The following is a 27,206-nucleotide window of genomic DNA, read 5'->3' as shown; positions in this document are numbered from 1 at the left end:
TTCTATGTAAACTTTGAACCCTGGCTGTGGCCATTTTTCGTCAGACCAGAACAAAATAAGGATTTATGTAAAGTTTCAAACCATTTTGTCTAGTAGTTTCAGAGACAATCTTTGAAAATTGGCCAAACAGAATCTAAGATTTGCTCTAGCGGACATGTTTTTCATTGGACTAGAACAAAGTAGGGTCATTTGTTAAGGACCTTGCACTGACCATTCATGCGATTTTTACTTAAAATCTGTCAAGAGGTTTCAGAGAATGAAAATGTGAAAACTTTATGACAAATGATGGTCATAACTTGATGGCAATTGGACTTTTACTTAGGTGAGCTAAAAAGTGTTTATGAAAATCTTCAAAATTTATTATAAATTTCCAAAAACATACATGTAAGAATGTGGGTTTTTGCATTTGGACCTATATATACACATAACACATACTTTAATAAAACATTTTAATGAAAATAAACCTGACAGTTATGTTCTCCATAAATTGCAAAACAAAAGTTCATAGTATTATGATAACATTAGATCTAAATATTTTATTTTCAACAACTCATCAGTTTCCCTAACTGTTATACATGTTTTACAAAATAATCAAACTCAGATGTCTGTGCAGTTTGAGTCAAACAACAATTTAACATATAAAGCACCCAAGTTTCTTTTTGGAACTTGTTCAAAACTATAACATAATAAAATGTTTGGCAGGGCACAGCTTGACACGACCGCAGAAGTGGAACCCTGAAAATGGGGAGCAAATATGGACACAACATTCGAGTTTCATACAGCTCTGAATTTGGATTGTGATTAAAAAGTTGACACTGCATAGGTTTCTGACACAGAATGAATGGGGTCTAAAAGCTGAAAAGTTTTAAATTGGACATTCACTTTTTATGGTCCATTTTCCAAAATTTAAATACATGGTTAGATTCAGCGTATCAAAGAACCACAAGAACTCAATTTTTGATGAAATCAAATAAAGTTCCAATTTTGGACCCTTTAGACCATAATGTGGACCAATTTGATAATGGGGACCAAATATCAAAAATCTAAATACATGGTTAGATTGAGCATGTCAAAGAACGAACCCCTTATATTCAATTTTGGTTGAAATCAAACAAAAGTTTAATTTGAACCCCTATTTGGACCAACTTGAAAACTGGGCCCATAATAAAAATTCATACATTTTCAGATTCAGCATATCAAACAACCCCAAGAATTATTTTTTTGTTAAAATCAACTAAGTTCAATTTTGGACCCTTTGGATCTTAATGTAGACCAATTTGAAAACAGGACCAAAAATTAAGAATCCAAATACACGATTAGAATAGACATATCAAAGAACCCAAATAATTCAATTTTTGATGAAATCAATAAAAAAAAAAAAAAAGAGTTAACATTTTACCCTTTTGGCCTCTTCCTCCTAAACTGTTAGGACCAAACTCCAAATATCAATCCCAACCTTCCTTTTGTGGTAAAAAAAACATGTGTTTAAATTTCATAGACTTTTATTTACTTATACTTAAGTTATTGTGTGAAAACCAAATGTCTATGGACAACGACAACATGATACCATTTGTATAAGAATTTATATAATCAATATATTTATACAGAAATATTCAAATTTGTATTTGTAACAACCTTTGTACCAGGCAAGACAAAAAATGAAGATGAAGTATGGAAGAGTATTAAAATTAAAGACTCCCATGAATGGTTTATGCCAGTCCAAAGCCTGGTGAGTTTGCAATTCCAAAAGTCATGTTTTTTTTGAATGTATTAAAATCTTCTGAAACTGGAAGCTTCAACTCCATTGAGCATGTGTTTGCTTTTGGAAACAATCCTGAGTCATGAAGAAAAGTAATAGATGGTGATGGATCAAATCCTAATGGAGGTACACAGTCTGCTCCAGTTGCAAATGATAAAACATCACCTAAGGTAATTTCACCATCCTCATCTTCTGAAATAAGACAAATATTAAAACTTTATACAAAATGTTGACTTCAGTTGAGGTTTACTCATGTTTATACAAACCAGGTAAGTAATTGATCGACCAAAACCAACAGCCAAGCTGGTAGTAGATTGATCACAGGGAATGTCCATATAGTCATAATTATACAAAAATCAAAGAGGATAACTGATTCATTAAATGTTATGTAACAAAGTTGAACTTTAGTTGGCTATAAAAGCTAAACAACCTCACTCAATAAACTTTCATATTACTACATGAACAATATTTTTTATGCTTCACATCTCAATGAGGTCCCAATATGAAATCAAAGCCTTAAAGGCTGTAAAAGCAATTGCTGTATACTAGTAGTAGTTAACATTTTTTTAAACATCTTATTGACAGTTTCCTTGTTTTAGCAGTGGCGGATCCAGAATTTTTCATAAAGGGGGGAGCTCCAGTCATGCTTCAGTGATTCCCTATATAATCAACCAAATGTTTCCCACGAAAGGGGGGCCGGACCTCCAGGGTCCCTCCCTGGATCCGCCTATGTTTAGCTAATTGTTTACGTCCACGTACGACTTCGGACCGTGCGTCAAAGTTACTGTGACAGAGTTTTGAACGTGCCCCGATCGCAACTTCTCCTTTCTCGTGAAGAAATTGCAATGTTCTTTTATGCATAGAAAAAAAACACATTAAGCTCCAACTGTCTGTGTCAACTACATTTCACATTCCGTTGTCGGCTAAGTTTTGCAAAGGCATAATTGAGGGTTTGGATGGGGTTAAATGATTATAGAATAATGCCCTTAAAAAATGAAGATTAGAGAATAACGGGCAAAAAAATGAAGATTAGAGAAATGTGTGGTCTAAAAATATAATGAATATTGAATAATTAATAAAAGAAAACGCTAAAAGTTAAGTGTTTACAGAATTTTCCCTTCTTAAAATTTAAAGAAATTTGTAAAAATATAAAAGTGAAAACAAACTCTGTAAACTTTTTTTGGTTTCGTGATAACAGACTATAGGATTCAGTCAATGTGAACTGGTTTCCGATACTTCTATCAAAGAAAACTGGGGAAAAAATTAGAGAATAATGCGTAAAAAAATCACTTTTGAAGAATAGACTAATTTTTTGAAGATTAGAGAAAAAAAGGGTAAAAATTAAATGTTTACAGAATAACAGACCACCCCCCCCCCCCCCCCCCCCAATTTCAAGTTGCAGGATGTCCCTTGCGTCTCATTTGATTGGAATTCGTAATTTCACCACGAATTCCAATCAAATGAGACGCAAGGGACATCCTGCAACTTGAAATTCGTCCACCAAAATCAGGGTTTGATATATTTCCGACGTGCAAACAGAGGATTCATTTCAAAATCTCGGCAAATCGGTGATTCACAGATCTATGATGAAAGCGGTCTCACTAATTAGAAACAAAAAGCGTCAACAAGCGACTAAAAAGGCGATTTTTGAAATTAAAAAAATGGCGACAAGGAAATTAAATTAGCGATACCAAAGGGGAAAATAAGCAACAAGAAATCAAATCAAGGGTCAATCGAGTTGAAAATATGTTTGCAATCTTGTAACTTATTTCCATTTTCTTGTCGCCAATTTCATTTCATTGTTGCTTATTTGCCCTTCCTAGTCGCTTGTTGACGCTTCTTGTCTCTAATTAGTGAGACCGTGTTAATCTATTTATATTTTCGTGGGAGTTGATTTGAACAAAATCGTGTTTTGGGGCTATTTTAACGACCCCTAAGATGAAATTGAACAATTAGGTTAGTAAATTCAGTGTCAATGTAATCAAAACGGGAACATTGTGCTTCTTTAACAGTGAATAACCATCGGTTTCTTTACTATAACGTGCGTAATAATTTAAAACAATTTTATGAATGAACCATAGTTTTATGAATGAAAAAGAGAAAATTTACTACATGCAAATAAAAACACGAAACAATCAAAATAAAATCGTATAAGGAATAATTCATTGAAATAATCAATATTAACTCAACAACAAAAATGATTTAAAATTTATATGAAACATAATGAGAACGAAATATCAGGGGTAAAAACCGCACTTTTTCCATGCGGACTTTCAAAATAATTAGAGAAAACAAATGGCAACTTAAATGTTAAAATGCATCTTCATGAAAATATTTTGTAACTTCACAAAACAACGGTTGTTTGTCTATGTTTGTCTTTATGTATGTAAGAAGAAGACAAGTAGGATTTTGTCAGAATATTTAATGAAAAATCTGTTTAAAATTTGGCTTGATCTTGATCTTGATAGGCTTGATTATACGGGATTATACTATGTAATGTAGGTCAAAATGGCTATGTCCCATAAGGGCTGTTCCAGAAAATACTATGTCCCCCCCCAGGGAAGGCAATTTTTTTAAATATTATGTGGGTGGTTGTATTTGAAATACCTAAATGCAAAGGGAGTGCTGTTCTAATTAAATTTTATTTCTGTGGGTGATGGGGGTAAAAAAAAAGTGCCGTCCCTGGGGGGGACATAGTATTTTCTGGAACAGCCCTAAGAATAAAGCAACTTGCCTGGCAATTGCTTTAAAAAAACAAAGTCTGTCTTTACATGGTTTATTATATCACTGGTCCCTAATTTTTTTAAAGATAAAAACAATGACAAGAATGTGTCCTAAGTACAGGGATGCCCTACTCGCATTATCATTTTCCATGTTCAATGGACTGTGAAATTGGTGAAGTTTCAAAGTTGAAGGCACATAATTTCAGTCAAATCAGCAGAGCAGAAAGAATGGTATACTTTTATCTGCAAATTTTTGAAAAAAAGTTGGGATTGACTGTGGACAAGTCAAAAACATCATTTCCTTCGCAACTTGGTTGCCTTCGGTATATTAACATGCATTGTGAGATAGAGGCTGAATTTGGATTTTAATTAAATATTTGACACATAATAGTTTTCTGTCACAGAATAAATGTAGTCAAAGAACTTAAAATTGGTTAAATGATTTGAATTTATTTTCAATTGAAGATTTCATGCTGTTGCGCAATACAATTTGCTGTTGCGCAATACACTGCTGTTGTGCAATACCTGTGTTTAGACTATAGACAAAAAAAAAGCAAAATAAATTGTGAGAAATCCTAAAATTAAAAAAAAAAAATTGCCCACCCCCCCCCCCCAAATTTTTTTTCCAAAAAAAGGGTAATTTCGTTAATCTTGAAGAAAAAAAAATCCCCCCCCCCCAAATATTTTTTTTTTACCCCCCCCCCACCCCCCCACAAAAAAAAAATGTTAAGAAATTTTATTTTTGTAAAATGTGGTACAATTTCAGAGATATCCATAAACTTTAACACAAGTTAGTCTGAAAACTAGAAAAATACTTGATTTGGGCCCCTTTTTGGCCCTTCATTCCTAAACGGTTTTGGCAAATACCCCCAAAATCAATCCCAACCTTCTACTTGTGGTATTGAACCTTGTGGTACAATTTCAGAGCAATCAAAAATTTATTCACAAGTTATTGTCCGGAAACTAGAAAAATGCTTGTTTTTGGCCCATAATTCCTGAACGGTTGGGATCATTACCCCCAAAAACAATCCCAACCTTCCTTTTGTGGTATTGAACCTTTTGGTTAAGTTTCACAGAGATCCATTCACTTAAACTGAAGTTATTGTCCGGAAACCAATCTGTCTACGGACGACGACAACGACGACGAAGACGTGATAGCAATATACGAACGCAAATTTTTTGCAGTCGTATAAAAATCAAAAGGGAGCACATGTGAATAGAATTAAACAGTTTCTAGTAAGTTGGTGATTTTTTTTTCAAGTTCTTGTCCAAAAACTGGAAAATCACCCCTTTAGTAAAACTCCCAATACTTGGAAAACGTAAATTTGAAATTTGTAAAAAACCAAAAGGGAGCTCAAATCAAAAGATATAACAATTCAATACAGTTTTATGCATAGTGGTTAAAGCGTATTTGAGATAATGTCGGAAATGTTGAAGACGGACGGTAAACGTTATACCATAAGTCTTGTAAAAGGGCATACATGTATAGAAAATATAAGAATGCTATTCAGTCCTTTTGGGTAGTTTTACCCTATATATCCAAACAAACAATATTTACTTTCTTCTGTTTCTGATAATGCTTGGTTTCATAAGTTTCTTTCTAATGACTGTCCCTTACAATATTGCAATGCAGGAAACTCTAATTTTGGTTAAGAATTAAAATATACATGTATTAAAGATCAAGAGCATTCTTATGTTTTAAATTAAGCCTTCATATAGAAAAATTAAAATTCCAGATCAGAATATGTGCTTCCAGAAGTGGTGGTGTTGAATCAAATTTTATGTTTATATAATAAAAAGAAGATGTGAGGCATATATTTTACAAGTACCTTGCAAGTCAATTAAAAAATCTCTCCAATATCCAACAATGTTCTCCTCGTCCCGTCTTCTGTTGCTGCCTGGAACTGACATTTTGATATCCATAAACACCACCTCCATCATTTCAGCGGTCAATTTTTCATTTCCTTGACAGACAAACAAATCCTTAAATGCTTTATAATGCTCTTGAATGTACGTTAATACATCAAGTGTCTGTAACCCATCACGCAACCTGTAATTGTATACCAGTTTATTAAACACCAACATATCAACCATGTAAACATATTTAAGATATGCATTGTATTCAGCTGAATTAAACAAAAATAGAACCTATTAGAAGAATAATATTTGTGATAATCTTTAAATGGCAATCTTGAGAATGATAAGTGAAAGACACGACAGACAATTCACCTCATCTCACTATTTGTTTGGTGGAAGAAAATGCATATATCCCTTTTGTGTTGCACTTGAAGATGTTGGGGACATAAATAGACTTCATTTAATTATTTGACCTTAAAGTCAAAGGTCAAGGTCACTAATTTTTTTAAATTAGGTGATATATACTCACATACAAAATACCAAAAGCCTATAGCCTAGACAAATTTTTGAATGTATTTGACTTCGAGGTCAAAGGTTACTGTGATTCGTTACTGACTCTAGTTAGCAACACATGTCCTCGACATGATGCACCCATGTACCAAATTATAGATATCTACTTCAAAAGAGAAACAAGAATGTGTCCCCAGTACACGGATGCCCCATCCGCACTATCATTTTCTATGTTCAGTGTACCGTTAAAATGGGGGATAATTGCTAATTTTGCATTAAAATTAGAAAGATCATATCATAAGGACTTCAACTTCATCAAAAACTACCTCGACCAAAAACTTTAACCAAAACTTTAACCTGAAGTGGGACAAACGGACAGATGCACAAACGAACGAATGAACAAATGCACAGACCAGAAAACATGGGGCATAAAAAGTCATGACATGGATAAAATTTTGTATGAGGAATTCACACTTAAATAATATGTCTTCATTCTTTGAAAGAGAGACATCTATATTAACTGTTCACAAAAGAATTACACATTATATCCTGCAACAAGACTTTAATGTTGTTGAAAAAACCTAAGTTAAAAGTTTCATAATAGCTATATAGTTTACAAACATCTTCAGGTCACCATTTCCATTTTCAGCAGGGTCTTTTAGATGAAACAGGTTATCAGGTTAAGGATGCTTTGTAATACATTCAAGTTCAACAGAAATGATTGCATGTGAAAAACTTCTCATTGATGACTTTTAAAAAGAGTTTATACTTAATACCCTCCACTTTTCATGTCATTGCATGTATTGATGACATTTTCCTTTAAGGAGATATTAATCTATAATTTACCCACTCAGTCCAGAGTATTTCATTTTCTGTTGAATGGAAGTGTCAGTCCTGTCTCTCTAATACCATACAATACTTAGGAAGATGATGTATGAGTGCCAATGACATAACCAACTGATAACTCTTCATCCAAATAACAATTTAAAAAAGTAAACCGTTAGAGGTCAATGTACACCCTTCAACACGGAACAATAACCTATAAAGGGCCCCAGTTTTCCAATCAAAAATAAAATATTACTCACTGGTGAAGAGGAGTACTGGTTCTTTCCAGGACCAAAAATCTGACAATATCCATGATTAATTTATCTTTTTGTTGCATGTTCAATATAGGCCTGAAACATCCCGCTGTTATCAACAGGGTTGACATTGCATTCATTTGTTTGTTCAAGTCTTGCAAACTTGATGCATCTTTTAACTAAAAAAGAAAAACAGGTTATTAAAACTCTATCAACAATCTAAGTGTCAGGTGACATTTAGCACATAGGTATATAGCCAGCAAGAACTACATATATATATATTTAGAAAATAGAATTATCTGCTAATTTGTTTAAATTGGGTTAAAACAGGCATTCTGTGAGTATTGCATGACATTATACAGTCAGTTAAAAATTCATTTTATTGGAACAATATGCGATCATGATCTATAACTTGTAACAGTGTAAAGTATATAACAAGCATCAAGTCAAATTCTTCAAGCTTGAAGAATAAAAAAGTTTAAACTATCCAACGACCATAACTGTGCTCAACATCTCATCAAACCAGAACAACATTTGATCTTGATCTGTAACCAATAATCAAATCAATATCTTCAAGCTAATTAACAAAACTAGAGGCTCTAATGAGCCTGTGTCGCTCACCTTGGTCTATGTGAATATTAAACAAAGGAAGCAGATGAATTCATGGCAAAATTGCATTTTGGTGATGGTGATGTGTTTGTACATCTTACTTTACTGAACATTCTTGCTGCTTACAATTATCTCTATCTATAATGAACTTGGCCCAAGTAGTTTCAGTGGAAAATGTTATTAAAAATTTATAAATTTTATGAAAATTGTTAAAAATTGACTATAAAGGACAGTAAGTCCTTATGGGGTCAATTGACCATGTTGGTCAAATGTTGCCTTATTTCTAGCCTTCGAGGTCTTACTTAGCTGTACATTATTGCTGTTTACAGTTTATCTCTATCTATAATAATATTCAAGATTATAACAAAAAACGGCAAAATTTCCTTAAATGACCAATTCAGGGGCAGCAACCCAACAACCGGTTGTCCGATCCATCTGAAAATTTCAGGGAGATAGATCTTAACCTAATTAACAATTTAATCTCGTCAGATTTGCTCTAAATGCTTTGGTTTTTGAGTTATAAGCCAAAAACTGCATTCTACCCCTATTTTCTATAACAATTCTTATTATCAATCCAATACTTTCTAAATACTACCTTTTGAACTTCTCCTCTCAAGTCACCATCTGCTATATCTTCAATATTCCTTTCTCCAGCTTGTCCTACCAACGCATTGTACATAACTGGAGAAAGGAATTTTGGTGATGGTCCTCCGTGTACAATGGATAGGGAAAAGAATAATCCAACATCTCTGTACAGATTGTCTTCTAGGGCTTCAATAAAACAAAACTAAATATTTTGCTAAAATGTGATAAAAGATTTAAGATATATTAAATTTAACATTTAGAGGCCTTAATAGACTTGATAGATGTCAAAGAATAAATTTTACTATTCATAACTATATATTATCAATCCCTGATTCAGTGATATAATATATATCATGTTTGTTTTGTGTTTCACAGACCTTCCAGAAATCAGAACCAAAATGAGGGAAACAAGAATGTGTCCCTAATACATGGATGCACCATCTGCATTATAATTTTCTGTCTAGTGGACCGTGAAAATGGGGTAAAAACTCTTATTTGGCATTAACATTTGAAAGATAATATCATAAGGTACAAGTATACTAAGTTTCCTCAACTTCATCAAAAACTAACTCAACCAAAAACTTTAACCTGAAGCCGGACAGACAGACGGAAGAACAAATGAACGAACAGACCAGAAAACATAATGCCCATAAATGAGGCATAAAAATGGTCCTTCCCTTTAAAACCGTAACAAGTGTCTAGATCCCCAAAGTGTCCCCTATTGTAAATGGTGTGAGGGTTATTGTGAGAGATGGGTCAAGATCCCTAATGCACCAGCTCTAGATGAGGAACCCCAAGTAATGTGTACAAGAAATCTCTGTGTATTGATATTGGACATGTTTCTATTTTTTACAAATGATTGAGCTTAACCATTTGTGGTGATAAGGAAAGTAGAGGGACATAGAATAAATGTGTAAAAACTATGGAGCTATTAAAAGTTCAAAGAACTTATTGTGTTAAAACAGGGATTTTTGACCACAAGGAACCGCATCACAAAAGAATACTCTGGGTTTGCTAATTTACAGAAAAAGTAATCTCACTTCGTACCCTGAAAATTTAACCACAAATAAGAAATTCTCAGCTTCAAAACGAGCCATCATATATATCCAAGTTAACGATATGGACTGAGCAACAGAAGAAAACGTTACCATTACGGCCTATGGAGAAACAATTGCAAACCTTCACCCAGATGACTGATAATTAAACATGACAAAATACCTCTCCATCCCTATAAAGTGGGAGACATAAAAATGTAACTGTATAGAGAATACATGAAATTCCTTTTTTAATCTTTCACCAAGATGAGACAATATAAATTCACCTGATGTACTATAGGCCAAAATTCTTCTGTTTTCAGGACCTTCAAAAATGTGCAGGTATTGGATCTTTTTCATCAGCATTCTCAAGAACTCTCTTTTTGGTCCACCTTCATCTACGGCACCTTCTGCGATTCCTACATCGTCCGTAAACTTCACACTTATCTTGCTTTTAGCACAGAAGGATTTCCTTTTGATGGCTCTCCGAGCACCATCTAAAACAAGGTTTCTGTTGATATTGAATTTCGTTATCTTCTCCAGGTCAACCTGTGACTGTAACTTTATTAATAACTCTGGCAAACTGATATCACTAAAATGAACAAAAAAGTATCACCAATGAAAGGGATAACCAGATGCTCCGCAGGGCGCAGCTTTATACGACTGCACAGTTCGAACCCTGAACATTGGGGCAAGTATGGACACAACATTCAAGCTTGATACAGCTCTGAATTTGGATTCTGATTAAATAGTTGACACAACAGAGGTTTCTGACACATAATGAATGTGGTCTAAGAACTTAAACTTAAAAACTTTAAATTGGACATTACCTATTATGGTCCAATATCCAAAATCAAAATACATGGTTAGATTCAGCATATCAAAGGACCCCAAGAATTCAATTTTTCACGAAATCAAATAAAGTTCAATTTTGGACCCTTTAGACCTCAATGTGGACCAGTTTGATAACCGGGCCCAAACATCAAAAATCTAAATACATGGTTAGATTAAGCATATATCAAAGAACCCCATATATACAGTTTTTGTTGAAATCAAACAAAGATTAATTTTGGACCCCAATTTGGACCAACTTGAAAATTTGGCCTAAAATCAAAAATTTAATACATGTTTAGGTTCAGCATATCAAAGAACCCCAGGGATTCAATTTTTGTTGATATCAAACAAAGTTAAATTTTGGACCACAATTTGAACCAACTTGAAAACTGGGCCCATAATAGAAAATCTAAGTACATTTTTAGATTCAGCATATATCAAATAACCCCAAGGATTCATTTTTTGTTAAAATCAAACTTAGTTTAATTTTGGACCCGTTGGACCTTAATGTAGACCAATTTGAAAACAGGACCAAAAATTAAGAATCTACATACACAGTTAGATTAGGCATATCAAAGAACACCAATTATTTAATTTTTGATGAAATCAAACAAAGTTTAATTTTGGACCCTTTGGGCCCTTTATTCCTAAACTGTTGGGACCAAAACTCCCAAAGTCAATCCCAACCTTCCTTTTGTGGTCATAAACCTTGTGTTTAAATTTCATAGATTTCTATTTACTTATACTAAAGTTATTGTGCGAAAACCAAGATAAATGCTTATTTGGGCCCCTTTTTGGCCCCTAATTCCTAAACTGTTGGGACCAAAACTCCCAAACTCATCCCAACCTTTCTTTTGTGGTCATAAACCTTGTATCAAAATTTCATAGATTTCTATTTACTTAAACTTAAATTATAGTGCGAAAATAAAAAAATATGCTTATTTGGGCCCTTTTTAGCCCCCAATTCCTAAACTGTTGGGACCAAAACTCCCAAAATCAATCCCAATTTTAGTGCAATTTAAGTATACATAAATAAACATGAAATCTTCAAATACGTACCCATCCATTGGTATGGTTTTGTCACCTTCATCATCGGAGTCATCAACTGTTACTATTTCAGTTTCAAACAGCTGGACATATGACCTAAGTAATAAATAAATCTTGGTTTGATTAACCTATTATTCATTCTGTTTTCCTTTTTACTCAATGCTATTTTTTATGTCTGTAATGTTTATATGAAGTTAGACATTTATGACACAACTTACGTTGAAACCTCCAGGTTAGGTACTTGTCACCAATACGGATATTCAATTGAAAAAATACATATAAAGTATGCTGGATTTTTGTATCAAATCTTTGACAAAAATATAAATAATCAACTATCACTTAGTTTGTCTTGTTCTTAATATTGTCTGAGTGTTCAACTGCGAAACACATGACTTTGCCTAGATGATAATCTACTATCTAGGATGCATGCAAATACAAGGTTAGATGAATCTACCATGTATAGTTATAACACTTCACATACACAAATTTTTCTTACGATTGCTTACGAATCTCAAAACTTTACCAGATTCATAAAACTTTCACAAGCTGCTGATAGGGCATTAAACCTTAACCAATCAATCAAACCTAAATCTTAAATCAATATCAAATACATTTGCAAAGTACTCGAATATATCCCAAAACAATCGGAAATGTATATTCATATACATCAAGAAAGTATTTAAATTTATTCCTAAACTTGTGGCCAACCAATTATAAACTATACTCAATCATTTGTAATTGATTCATAAAGCAATCGTATTCAATTACACACAAAAGACTTTTCACCATTCTTTAAGAATAGTGTTTGTGTTGTTACATTAAGTTAACAATGCTTTACAAATGACTAAGACTGGATGGCGAGCTATTTACGAATGAAGTTATCTAAAAACAATCAGCCATTTGTTGAAAATTATTTGACATGTCAAATCAGGGATCAGCAGAATGTATAAGAGTTGTTTTAAGAGTTAAATTCCAATGCTTGCTGTGAATGACAAAAAATTTGTAGATTTGTGAGCATTTATAAGAAAAAAATTCTGTATGTGAATTGGTATTACTAAGAAAGATGTGAACTTTGAAGTAAACTTAAATGTAAGTCAGTCAACAGTCAGGGGTATGACTCAAACAAGTGATTTCATTATCGCTTATTTCAGTGATTTTCAAATTTCAGTAATCACTTATTTAAGTGATTTTGGTGTTTTCTTTGATCTTCAAATGCTGATTTCACTAATTTTCCATAAAATGGCAATTTTTTCTGTAATTTGTCTACATAGATCAAATATCTTAATCTTGATATATCAATTTCATCAGTGCGCTGGGGCAGTAAGTTAGTGTGCTGAAGCTTTTAAAAGAACCCTTGGGAATTTTTCTGTAATCAAATTTTCATTAACTACTCTATCAATAACATAAAAGTCAACACATTTATGTAACCTGATTTGTTTTCTTTATAATTAGAATGATTTACTTCAAGGTTTTGACCTTATCTACAGATTATTCCAGTTTAAGCATAATCCAAATAAATTGTTAAAACTGACATACTAATTTAGCAAAAGAGCATTTTTGTATGTATTCAGTTGTTTTTTCAATAGAATAGTTGATTTTTAAACCCAATGTAGATCTAGCTTGTGGATAAATTATCAAGAAAATGTTATAATCACTTTCATAAGTGATTTAATGTTTACATCTCAAATCACTTATTTCAGTGATTTTAAAAAGTCTGTTTCTAATTTTGTAAACATTTTTCATTTTTCAATAGCGAAATCACTTTTAAAGGTGATCCTGAAATCACTTGTTTAAGAAGTAGCCCTGACTGGTCAAGTAAAAAATATAGGTAACAGTGATTCATTATATCAAGAAATTGTGTCCAGATTATCTACAAATAAAATACCTGTAAGTTGAAGGACATGCCAGAGCATCATTACCAGTAGATGACCGCAAGCTTAATCGAGATCTACGCTCTCTACGTTCTAAGCACGATGGATGAAATGTTATCTATAAAACAGGGTAATCCGTCTTAAAATTAACCAATTTCAAATTGTAAAACAATTGCAGAGTATTCTTGGTCAGCACATATAGCATTTCAACGTATCATACATGCATGTTATTTTAATTCATTTTGATTTTTTAACAAATGTATACTGCTTGTCATCTAAATCAGGTTTCACTTTCTAAGACCTACTGCTCACTATTTACAGATTCAGTTAATACTGCCATTTTTCTGAAATGAAATCTCCCTAGCCACTTTTGTTTTCTTTTTGACATTTCTTTAATAATAGTTTCGGCAGGCATTGAAATATCTGAATTGTCCATTACTAAAGATTACAGAAACTCAGTTCAGAACTGATACTGGTAGATTTAAATCAAAATTGATCACCTGTGGCGTAAAGAGCTATTTAGAACAAGAGATTGAAATAAATTTGGGGCCTTTCTTTTAATGCAATAACAAATTTTCAGTACTTGTTGTATGTAAAATGCAAATTTTGTAATAGTGCCTCCTAGAACATGTAGAATACTCTGTAACTAGTTTAATCAAAGTCCATTGAAATATATTAAATCCACAGTGCTCACAAGGATGAAACAAACTGAAAATTTTGAAGTTCTGTTTGCATATGAAAATCAATCTAGGATCTTAAAAAAGCAATAACATTTGAGGTCATGATAAAGACTTATAATGTAATGAGTTTGTTAAAAAGATGCATGACACACATTTCATAATAAAACCTTTTCACATCCATTCTAATGGAATAGCTAAGTTACATGTAAATACTAACTGTCGGTGTGCCTGTATCTTCCGGATCACCTTCCACTATATCTTGACTTTGCACAGTTTTGGTGATGTCTGTTTGTGCCCGTATGAACAAACCAGGCGTAATACACCCGTCAAGTAGGCGTAATCCACCTGGTTTCCGCCTGTAAACTTAAAACGACGCCTGTAGATGGCCAGGAATTGGAATATTTATAAAATGACGCCTGGAAGAAATATAATTCCAGGCGTAAAAAAATTATTTCTGGGCGTAAAATTTTTATTTCTGGGCGTCAAATGGCAGAAATTTTATTTGAATAAAATTACGCCTTGATAGTGACCAGGAATTTTTTCACTGTTTTTTTTTCAATAGCAATATGAGGCGTAAAATTTATATACTGAGTTGCAAATTCTTAATTCAACTAAGTCTGAGGCGTAATTTTGTACTTAAGTATTTTTATTAAAAGTTATACAGGCGTCAAACCTGTAGAAAAGTAGTCTTGTAATTTATTTAATCCTCCCTCTCCTCCTCCTCTGAATTATGAAAGCATTTCTTTACTATAAATAAGACAAAACTTGAAAAATAGGTTTGGTTGCTTGCATAAACTATTTCTTTTCTCTTGCAAACAATGTTTAATTACATAATATTATAAAATAAATGAATTACACTTATTATCAAATTGACATGCATACAAGAAAATAAAATGTCCAAAACATTATTATTACCGTACATGCTATATAAATTAACTCAACTCTATATGATCCATAATCATCATAACCATGTATATGTGACAATAAACTGTACTTTGTAGTTACTGCAAGTTCTTTTAATGAACTGAAACCTCAAACATTTTGTATAAAAAATAACGGAACCCAAGCCTTTAAACCACCTAAGGATTTCATGTGCATATATAACTAATGTATTTAAATCCATAATAACAATAACTAGTTTTACTATTACAACTAAGCGTTTGGATATATATATGTATAACTTATACATGTTACTAGTTCACACCAGTCAATCTCTATTGTCAAACAAAAAGAAATATAAAATATTATACCTTATACTTATAGTTATATATGTACAATGTATCTATTTTATCTATTATCTTTGATAAAACAACTTTGAATGAAATTGTTACATTTGTACATGACAAATATCGGAGACTAACCATCATGACCATCTTCATGATCTCCTTTACAAAACTTGCATTGCCATTTGAATAATAAAAAAAATAAACTTGTCATATACATTTTGTATTTTTCTTAAATTCTTTCATATGAGCTTTCCACACTACAAATGAATGAGGGTATAAGCTTCATGCCTTAGCTTAGCCTTAGCCAAAAATAGACAATGGAACAAAAATATCTACATGGTCATGATTAAAAATCATGCAAAAAGTCTTACATGTAAGATATTTTTTTAATTTCCAACATGAACATTATGTACATACGTACAAGAAATATAAAAATAAACTGTCCATGATAATTAGTGATGAAGCCATGTTACAAAATATTAATATATGTACATTAAATTATTTAAATAAATATCAGTCAGACTCTAGCCTATTTGGAAAGCGACAAATATAAGATGTTTTTGAACCCTCAGGTGATACATACATACAACTCTCAATAATGTTAGCAATAGGTACACATTGCGTTATTTCAGTCTTCTTGACGGACAAAATACCACTATGGTCAGAATAATTTACACACTTTAAACATTCAGTATATGCTACAACTGTGTTTGCTCTCTGCTCTATACAATCTAGTCTTATAAAAAAGCACACTCTTCCAAAACATACTTTTCCATTGTGTTTAAACATAATGGCTGAATTATCTCTTTTAGTCATTCTTGCATATTCCATACCATAAACTAAGTTATCATTCATTTCAATTCGCCTAAAGGTTGCAAAATAATCATTTGGCGGTGCAAAATCCAAATATTTACATAATGCATCTAATGCATGTTTTGTTAGTGTTCTCATTTTAATACTGCCCAAAATATAAATTCCTTGTGTTATCATTTCCCCTCTTTTTAAGATATTTGGGGATTCAATTGACTTGTACAATTTGTCCAATTCAGTTCCCTCTACAATGAATTTTAGCTTTAGTTCAGGAATTTTTTGCACAAATGACACACCAGTAATGATTTGATTATCAATATTTTGAGTTCCACGAATCATTTTTAACAAGTAACCATTTTTATCTTCAAAGGAAAAACAACTATGAGTATACAATGGTCCTAGACATTTAACACTATCTGCCAGATGGACAAGCTGATGAACATTTAAAGTCATATAACATATATCATACAATTGTTCAAAATAAGAATTAAATTCCATCAAGAATGATTCAGCTCTCATAATTTCATTTTTAGTTGAACCATTCTTTAATAGAATATGTATAGCATTTACAAGAAGAGCAAAATGATTAAATCTAGTATTGTCAAGTGTACCATGTAAGACAGGAAGGCTATAATACAATAAAAATGATCTATATTCATTAGCTTTCCAGTATTTCAAATCATTTTCAATAGACCTAGGTAAACGAGTTATATTCAATGTTGGGCGAATACTTTGCAGTTTTTTATCAACGTCAGCAATATGATTATGAATACTGAAAACCTTGTTCTTGAGTTGTGGGGAAAACCATAATTTTAGCATTAATTTCATTACACCTAACAATACACCGTGCATATAATCTATAGCTATTCCATCTATTATATTAAACAATGGGAAAAATGTTAGCCACGATGGACCTTTAATTCCATTCACTGCAATGACTTTTGATTTGTTTTCCATATTTTGTAAAGCATTTCTCGAATCTTCGATGACATTTTCTCTGCATCTTTGTGGACCTTTGGGATTGTCTTGAATGAAGGGAAAAACATGTGCATGTCCTTTCCCACTTTTTGCTGTCTCACCTTTCTGCATACATTTCCAACATGAATAACTTCCATTGTATTGTACACCATTACATAACATGCACCTTGCAGGTAGGTCAGCAGTACCACATAATAAATAAGCTTTGCTTATAAAGTTTCCTCGCTCTGGAGAGAAACAATTAATGCCATTGTTTAACTTCTTGAATGAATCTAAGAAAGGTGAGAGGAAAGTGCTCATGGATGGCTTTTGGTTACCAAACCAAAGACCAGCTAAAATCATGTTTTCTTTCATCATCCGTAGTTTGTATGGAAGTTCATTGATTACCATAAATAATGGCCAAACAGAAACTTTACTACTTTTAAAGACTGGAGCACCATCAGTGTTAAAGGTAAAGGAAATATTTTCTGGCTGACTTAAGGGTCCATCATTTTCAGTGTATAATTGATATAAATATCCATCTGATATGTCTTTGTAAGTGGCACTATCAGTTGTCTCAGAACTAGTAAAACGATTCTGTAATTTGTTATAGAATCCTTGTTGTGAAAAAAGGTTTTGTGCTTGTGATTCAACTGGTATCTCAATAAAATAACTCTTCATATCTTTAGTTAATGTTTTGTTGCATCCTGGATAAGGACAAACCAGCACATTTTCGTTTACGATAATTCCAAGACAATGATTGCAATAAAAATGTTTGCATATAGGATTTTTGAGATTCTGAAAATACTTCTTGTATTCATGAAGACTTGTACAAAGTTGATGTCCAGGGGGAAGAATGAAAGCTATTATATTTAGAAGCTGTAAAATGCCATCTCCAACAAGATTATGCTTCATGCAAAAAATAGTTATCAGCAGCATAAATGCACCAACTGTAACAGATGATCCAGGATACAAAGGCTCCATATCTTCGTCAAAAGTATCTGAATTCTCTATATTTCCATATTCGGAAGAATCATTACCTATAGTATTGTCTATTTCAATGTCAGAATCATCACTATAAAAATGCATTTCTTCTTCATCATTGATGCTTATAAAATTATCAAAATCATTGTCTGATTGGATTAATGTCAGGTCAGACATATCTTCTTCTGGATTGCAAGATGCCCTCTCTGATTTGAGTACATCTTCTTCTTGAAATTCAATTGTATGAGCGTCCCGGGTAACATCATTAGAGTCACTACAGACCTACAAACAAAACAAGTATTTTAGTACTACAAAAAATAAAGTGGATATTTCTGAATACATAAGAACAATAACCATTTTCAAGACCCATGTATGATAAGGGGACGGACAAGGGTAAAACCAGATTCCCCCTCAGCAACGAAAAAAGGGGGGTGGGTTGGTAATGAAAAAATCTGTGGTAGATGGTTTATTTTAAAGAGACAATTATCCACATGAGACTATAAAAACATTTTTTGACTGGACGATATGTTACAGGTACTCAGCTAAATGTACTTTTGCATAGGTACTATTTCTGTACTAAAATATATAGTACTGGAAATTTACTTTTAATATTTAGTACTATTTTTTTACGTTAAAATTATTGTAGTATTTAGGTACCTGTATTTTACAGTACTTCATTTGTACTAAATATTTTGGTACAGAAATAATTCAATATTCCATGTTTGAAAATCATAATTTTAAGAGATTTGAAATAGAAAAACTTTCAAAATGCTGAAAATGTAACGTACATTTTTTTTTTGTAAACGGTAGTAACCATAAAACTGTAGTACCTAAATTTCAAGTACAAATAAAGTACTGTAAAAATACAGGTACCTACCTTAATATTACAATAATTTTAAAGTAACAAAATAGTACTGAATATTAAAAGTAAATTTCCAGTACTACAGATTTTTAGTACAGAAATAGTACCTATGCAAAAGCAGCTGTGTAGACCTTCAACAATGAGCAAAACCAAATTGTCACATATGTCCCTATACATGTATATATATGCTTAAATTATGCAGGCACTTATTTATAATTATGTTCATTACTTTCCCTGTTTGAAATAAAACACCAAAGATTTTACTGTCTGTAAATAAAGGCAACAGTAGTATACAGATGTTCTTTAATGGGACCACAAAGTTTTGTCCTTGGCTAGATAAAATAAATTAAATGAATAGTTGGTCCAATTTGTCCCATCACAGGTGTCCACAGGCCAACTGTCATATTTTGTGGGACATGAAATATGTAACCATACATTTATTAAATTAGTGACCGCTAAAGGGTTAAAATGCTACATGTATATGGGGAATGTCAAAGAGACGTTACATCCCAACCAAAGAGCAGAAAACAGCAGAGGCCTGAGCAATTGGTCTACAATACAGCGAGAAAATCATGCACCCTGATGCATCCTTTAGCTGGGCCCTAAACAAAAATATGAATGTAGTTCAGTGATACTGGATGTCATACTTAACTCTGAAATGTATCTATATATATATATAAGAAACTCAAATCAAAATCATACAAGACCCTCAAGAGTCAAGACTAACAATGGCCAGAGGCTCCTGACTTGGGACAGGCGCAAACATGTGACGGGGTTAAACATGTTGTTTTTTTTAGCTCTCAGTGACAACCCTTCTCCTTAAGCTTAATACCATGTACAATGTATACTGTACATGTATACATTGTACATTTTGTAACACGTTAAACAGGCTGGTCATGGTAGAAAAAAAAAAAACAATGAACCGCAACATGTACAGTAAAACATAGTTTAAATTAAGTGACATGCTTTATGATATGAGCACTCCCCAAATACACCTTATCGCTATTCCCGGCTGACCCGTCCGCTTGAACTTTTGACGTCAACAACAATCACGTTTCCATTGTGGCGTCAGACATTTTGTTTTATGACGTCAAAATTTTACGGGAACCTGTGTGATTTCCAGCAATGGCGGACAAATAGCGATAAGGTGTATGACATCAGACCCAGGTTACATTAATGTAGGTTTGAAGAGTTTAAAATTTGATAAAATCGAGATTTGAATATCTATCTGTCTATCTTGATATTTCCGCACTCAGTCACAATTTTGCTATTACGTGCCGTTGCATGCATTGCTTATTTACAATTTAAAAGAAATAAATGCAGTAATATTACGTTATATTGCATTGGTATCTCGTGTGTGTTTTTGTTGTATTCTGACACTAGATTATATATATCTATTGTTGTGAAAGGATCTTACGATGTTCAATATTCCTTACTTAAATGTTTGCAAATATGATTTGCACGGGCTATTTTTTCTCTCAACAATTCCATTCACGAGCCAAGATTTCCAGGTTTGCATTATTTTGCTTATTTTGACAATCGAACAATTTCTTACTTCCGGTCATATACAATATTCGGAACAGCAGCGGTGAAATATTTCCGGATATATTTATGCTTTTTTAAAAAAAATCGTGTTCTTTGAGGTAAATATTATTCGCAAGTGGACAGAGACAGCAAGTAACACAAAAACAAATCTGTTGAAATATAGAACTTCAAACTTTTGAATGCCTGAAAGGAATAAATATTATGTAAAGAATTTAAAAATACTTTCTAGATATATAAAAAAGTTTTCTCACCATTTCAAATCTTTCGTTTTCATTTTGTTTGTGTAAGTGTAGTTCAGAGACTTCCTCAGCCTTTTCTTCTTTATCGTGTTTGTCCTGCATAGTCTCTGGAGCCATAAAAACATCAGCATCAAGACTAAGGGTTAAATTATCATCATCACCATTGTTCTGATCATATTCCAGACGAAACTCGAGATTTTCCACGGCAGCATTTTCCTCAAATGACAAATTTGAAACATCGTCTTTCCTGTAAGGCCCCCTTTTTCTTCTTTTCTTGATTTCGTTAGATGCCATGTTTGTTTTAATATGTATATTATAATGATCCTGTTAGGAAAGTCCGACACAGCATGATACATTGACCTCTTCGTCTGTTTTAACCAAGGTACCAGAGAGTTAATTATAAGAAATAATCGTATTTTGAAAGACCTTTATCCCTTATGTAACTACGGAAAATCCTGTTTTGAAATGTATTTAATTTCTTAAATTTATCATGCTTAAAATTTTTCATACATTTATCAGTCAGCAATTTTATAATTTACACATTACAAAATTATAAAAATATTAATCTCAGATGCTGTACCCTCAATGGACCTCACACGTCCGAAGAGGTCGCTTGTTATCTGATATCCCACGCCATTCAAATTTTTGCATTGGAAGCTGCATTTATCGTTTGAGAAGAAATTTAAAGTTATATTCTGAAGATGTACGCGTGTGTATTTTTTGAAGAGGATAGTAGTTTGAGCGTTATTTGGAAGGAAGATCGGGATTTAAGTCTGATTGAAGACTTTAAAGAACACCATAAAGTGGAAATGAAATGGTTACTGAGACCTGGAACCCCCAAAACATTATATCACGGAATCATTGTGAAAGTTAGCGAGGGTAAGTTTAATATCATAAATGTTTTATTATTGAAAATATGGTATTACCGAAGTCGAGTTCGAAACCATGTATGACAGTTATGAGTTAGAGGGATCTTAGTATTATAGTTTTTAATTTAGTAGGTTTCAGAAGGGTTCGATCTCGCGTAAATTGAAACATACAAATGTAGGACATGGAAAAATTATTTTTTGGGCGATTTACTCTCTGTAAAGAAAGATCGTATAAACAAGCAGTGTGTAAATACGAAATTTTCTCCACTCGGTTTTGTACCGATCTCGGGATTGTTACATCGTCCATATATCTATATTATGTCACAAATCAAACGTATATAAAACACGAACATTTATAAAAGGCATTTTTTTTAATATTGTTTGAACACATCTATATATATTATATGAATATCTGAGTATAAAACGGCATATTTATTATTCTTTGAACAATTTGTTTCTGATCTTGATATGACCACAGATATGTCTCTGGACCAGCACTGGCTACTGTCAGAAGTTTGACCCAAAAAAAAAATCGATTTTCTAAACCTGATACATTTAACTGTAATAACGATGTAGGTCTTTGGGATTTTTATTATTATTTTTTTTTTTAATATGCATTGATCACCATGGGTTACTAAGGGGGTTGAGGTGAGGAAAAATGTTATGTATTAGTCACTTTGCAATTATTATTGAAATATATATTATATATGGAGATGTGGAATAATTACTTCAATGAGACAGCAACCGTTCAACAAAAAAGTGACATCTTGAGGACTGTATCAGTGGCGGATCCAGAACTTTTCCTAAGGGGGGGGGGGGGGGGGCTGACTGACCTAAGAGGGGGTCACTCCAGTCATGCTTCAATGATTTCCTATATAATCAACAAAATTTTTCCCACAAAAGGGGGGGGGGGGCAGCCCCCCTGGATCCGCCTATGTCAGTATAATTACTGGTTTTTTTAACAGTTAATCACTGGCGGATCTAAAATTTTTCATAAGTGGGGACCCACTGACTGCCTAAAAGGGGGGTGCTCCAGTCACGCTTCAGTGATTCCCTATATAAGCAACCAAATATTTTCCCAAAAAGGAGGGCCTAGGCCCCCTGGGACCCCCGCTTAAATTCGCCTCTTTTAATATGTCAAGCTGTAAATACTTGTAAAAGCACAAAGTATAAACTAATTTATATTAGCACTAAGTGAAAAAAATATTTTACATTCAGATAAAGCATATTTGGACACATTTGCTAATAAAGCCTATACTGCCATTATAAAAGACAAACTGCCAGTTCAAGGAGACAACCAGGGCCCACCAGAAGAACTTTTCACTTTTGATTTGGGTGACAATGTCAAAGGAAAAAGGAAAAGAACTAAAACCGACAGAGTAGTACAAAGTGAACAACAGGATGAGGAATTAAGTCCAAAGAAAAAGAAAAAGGATAAGGCAGAAAAAGAAAAACTTAATGAAGAATTAAGTCCTAAGAAAAAAAAGAAGGATAAGGTAGAAAAAGAAAAAAAAGACAAGGACCAGACAAAAAAGAAAACAGTTGAGAAAACAACAAAGAAAAAAAGTGAAACGGCCACCCTGCAGCAAGTTGGGCAGCTAATAATGAAAGAAGCCGGTTCTGACTTGATGAATCAGTTTTCTGTGGATGACAGCAATAGTAATGGAGAAGCAGAGAATGCACCAATACCATTGCCAGACTTACCAACAGCATTACCAAGTGACGTCTTGGATAAAAACAATGAAGACGATCAACATGATAAACCAAATATCATCCTGCCTGTCCATGTTGATTTAACATCAACATGGAAAGTATGTACAAATGCCATGGATGCTGTTCATGATGAGATTCCTGCACATGATGCAACTGTTACAAATACATGTGTAATCCCAGGTAATTAATCTTAACGATTAAAATAAACTTAAAACTTAATATAAAAAACAATTTAATATTTCAAATGTAATTATAAATATGTTAAATAATGCCTGGCAGCCAAGTGCTTTGAGGAGAAGCAAAAGTCTTTGGTTTGAACTTGCTGGTTAAAATTATAACTATGCTGCATGCTGCATGTAATTTCTATATGTGAACTTAATTATTTATCCATATTGAAACATTTTATTACGAATTACGGTATTCATTGTAATTGTATATTACACAATTTAGATATCTAGTTAAATATTAATTTAAGGAGATAGTTGCTTGCTACTAATTTGAATTTACAGTGGCGGATCCAAAACTTTTGATAAGGGGGGCCTACTCCAGATGTGGCTCAGTGATTTCCTAAATAATCAACTAATTTTTTTCCCACAAATAAAAGGGGGGGGGGGGCTTGGGCCCCCATGCCCTCCCTTGATCTGATCCACCTACGTGTATGGTTTATATCATTACAAAATGTACCAAAAAAGATAATTAGATCTCAAGAGGTGGATTAAGAGGGTTGTTTAAGTTGTTCCCCCCTTTTCAGGAAAATAATTGGTTGATTATATATAGGGAAACACTGAAGTATGACTGAAGCAGGTCCCCTCTTAGGCAGTCAGTGGGTCCCCTCTTATGGCTGATGTTTTGCATGGACAAATGTTGAACTTTATCAATACATATATTATACATTAATGTAAGCTAATGATTACTATCATAGATACATACCCCTATCAATATAAATGCCAAAACAATAAAAGTGATGAACTATTTTCAAATCTTCATTTTCATTTGAGTGACTCAATACATTACTGACCCCATTACTGACATGTCAATGTGTCATTATAAACAAGAAATATTGCATCAATAAATGAGTTGTGTTGGTCAGACCTATTGTACATATATGCTACTTTATTTAGGAGTAAAATAAAAAATTATATGGCATGCAATAAGGGTTTAAAAAATGATGTCTGAAACTATTTAATCCAATACACTGCTTCAATTTCATTTTAGTGCCATCAGCTGAAGTTTTAACAGTAATAAAAGGCTTGTTAAGAAATGATGTGCAGGACTATCTGAAAGCAGTGATAGCTTGGTCTGCAAGACAGCATCCATGTAGTGAAAGAAAGGTACATGATTGTATATTTATCACACAATTTGTTATTAAAGAAATATTTGCTGATTCTTTTATTGTCAATTCTATGAAAATTGTCAATTAATTTAATGAAAAGTATTGGCTACCATAGTAATTATTAGATTTGGATTCTGATATCTGATATTTATGGTTAAAATATGGAGATATAAACATGATAAAGGTGTCAATTTGAAAAGTCTTAAAATTTCCATTATTTGCTATATTTTTTTTGAAAATCATCAGGAAAATAAAAGAATTAACAGATTGAAATCAAAACCTCTAAGGAAATAATGTGATTGAGAAAAGGAGGAGGGGCAAAAGAAAGTCTAATGGATGTTTAAATGAGCTTGTAAATGCGAAGATATAAGAAGATGTGGTATGATCATTGCCAATGAGACTCTGAAGTCACACTTTTGTAAAATAAAACAATTATAGTCTACTATCTGTATTTATAGTGGTAATAATTGATTTGAAAGACTAAATAACTCTAAATAACTAGCAATTACAATGAATCACAAAACACCAGCAATAGTGATTTTCTTTTTACAGTTCTCAAAATGTTGTGCCAGATTATGATAATCTTACTCAAAAGTATTTTGACTGCAAAAACAGATTTTCCTGGAAAGATGAAGATGACATAATCATTGTGTTGTTTTAATATTTTATAGGAATACATAAACTTGAGTGGTACATGTACTGTTGATGACAGACAAAACAATCTCGAAACAATGAATGAGGAAAACTTGCCATCAGCTACTAACTTTTTAGATGATAGCTTTAATTATACCAGTGCCCTAAATGAATCCGATATTAATCCGTTAGTAAGACGTTCTCCGAGAAAGCCCAACAGACCAACAGAAGGAGAGAGACAAAATGTAAATAAATACTTGTTAAATTTAAGTCTAATACTATAAAATTCAATATCTAAATCTATTACATGAAGTAATAAATGTGCATCCTTTAAAACTAAAACACTTTATTCTGTTTCTATGATCTTTTATTGGAGTGATAACTTTCTGTATAGAGATGTTCATATATATATATACACACAAGTTACTTTGTCCCATGTTTAAAAAGGGGAGATAATTGACATTTCTTTTGTTACCTGTAACAACTTTTCCTAATAGACATATACGGTAAATCAAATGAAACTTTAACTATGCAGTACACCGAAAATACATGTATATATATATATATCAGTATATCAAATAGTGTATAAAATATAATTCTGTATATAGATAAAGGAAGATGTGGTATGAGTGCCAATGAGACAACTGATCTCCGTCCAAATAACAACTTATAAAAGTAAACCATTATAGGTAATCACTTTTCATTTTTCAGATTGAATTTTTTACATTAAGTGGGACAGAGGTATCAATGCATATACATTCTCCGGGTGCGGTGTGGCGACCTTCTGCTGTTGTCTGTTACATGGTTGGGTTGTTGTCTCTTTGACACATTCCCCATTTCCATTCTCAATTATATCTCTAAATTGTATTTCTTTTCAAAAATGAGTCTAGGTAAAATAAATGTATTCAAGCTTAATCAAATTCAACTGTGTTTGTTAATTTATTTATCCAGATATACCCAATAGAAACAGCTTCATGTAGTTATGAAAGTCAGCCTTCAAAGTCAGCAGTAGCAGAGACACTGAGAAGATCTCCAAGAAAAAACAACTTAACTGAAACACAGAAGAAAAGTAGTGAAAGGCAACAGGTATGTCTTTTAATTTAAATCATCTTTTAAGAATACATTTTGCACTTTGACAATTATTTGTTTTTCATGTATAAGTCTCAGATTTTTTACCCATGGTTTTGTAATGATGCTTGTGTGTGGCATAATATTAAATTATGGCAACATTTTGTATAGATTTACTTTCAAATTTTCAGTTAGACAATTTTTTTTAGAGATTATTTAATGGAACGATTGTGTTGGTCAAACACTCACTTAACTTTCACATGATTGACCATTATAATAAAACATATTATAAGATACTTATAGAAAATAAGTACCCAAATGATCATGATGATAAAACATATTTATTCATTAAATTTGGTTTTCATAATAGACCTCTTAT

The 27,206-nt window shown here is 32.5% G+C and overlaps 3 protein-coding genes across 5 annotated transcripts; 1 reads left to right on the top strand and 2 right to left on the bottom strand.

The window, feature by feature from the left end:
• Positions 1-435: 435 nt before the first annotated feature.
• Positions 436-14,876, bottom strand: LOC134700885 (G2/M phase-specific E3 ubiquitin-protein ligase-like). The gene is made up of 8 exons (XM_063562038.1): positions 14,806-14,876; positions 13,923-14,026; positions 12,050-12,133; positions 10,444-10,748; positions 9,133-9,308; positions 7,935-8,107; positions 6,312-6,532; positions 436-1,951 (listed from the first exon to the last, which is right to left on the bottom strand). The coding sequence occupies exons 3-8, from the start codon at positions 12,055-12,057 to the stop codon at positions 1,710-1,712; spliced, it is 1,125 nt and encodes a 374-aa protein (XP_063418108.1). The 5' UTR covers positions 12,058-12,133; positions 13,923-14,026; positions 14,806-14,876; the 3' UTR covers positions 436-1,709.
• Positions 14,877-15,361: 485 nt separating this feature from the next.
• On the bottom strand, positions 15,362-21,594 carry LOC134700883 (uncharacterized). 3 transcript variants are annotated; one of them, XM_063562034.1, is made up of 2 exons: positions 21,224-21,594; positions 15,362-18,847 (listed from the first exon to the last, which is right to left on the bottom strand). In XM_063562034.1, the coding sequence occupies exons 1-2, from the start codon at positions 21,503-21,505 to the stop codon at positions 16,328-16,330; spliced, it is 2,802 nt and encodes a 933-aa protein (XP_063418104.1). In that variant the 5' UTR covers positions 21,506-21,594; the 3' UTR covers positions 15,362-16,327. The 3 variants fall into 3 exon arrangements, with proteins under 3 accessions (XP_063418104.1, XP_063418105.1, XP_063418106.1); XM_063562035.1 differs by lacking the exon at positions 21,224-21,594 and adding an exon at positions 20,864-21,014; XM_063562036.1 differs by lacking the exon at positions 21,224-21,594 and adding an exon at positions 20,845-20,996.
• Positions 21,595-21,727: 133 nt separating this feature from the next.
• LOC134700884 (uncharacterized) lies at positions 21,728-26,845 on the top strand (the record flags this gene model as incomplete). The annotated part of the gene is given in 5 exon segments (XM_063562037.1): positions 21,728-22,090; positions 23,299-23,973; positions 25,009-25,124; positions 25,798-26,004; positions 26,711-26,845. Coding segments are annotated over 5 exon segments (1,311 nt in total), but the record flags the coding sequence as incomplete, so codon positions are not given.
• Positions 26,846-27,206: the final 361 nt, after the last annotated feature.

Source organism: Mytilus trossulus, unplaced genomic scaffold, assembly GCF_036588685.1.
Source record: "Mytilus trossulus isolate FHL-02 unplaced genomic scaffold, PNRI_Mtr1.1.1.hap1 h1tg000187l__unscaffolded, whole genome shotgun sequence".
In the NCBI taxonomy this organism is placed as follows: domain Eukaryota; kingdom Metazoa; phylum Mollusca; class Bivalvia; order Mytilida; family Mytilidae; genus Mytilus; species Mytilus trossulus.
The sequence above is the reverse complement of the archived record's forward strand: the minus strand, read 5'-3'. Positions and strand labels throughout refer to the sequence as shown.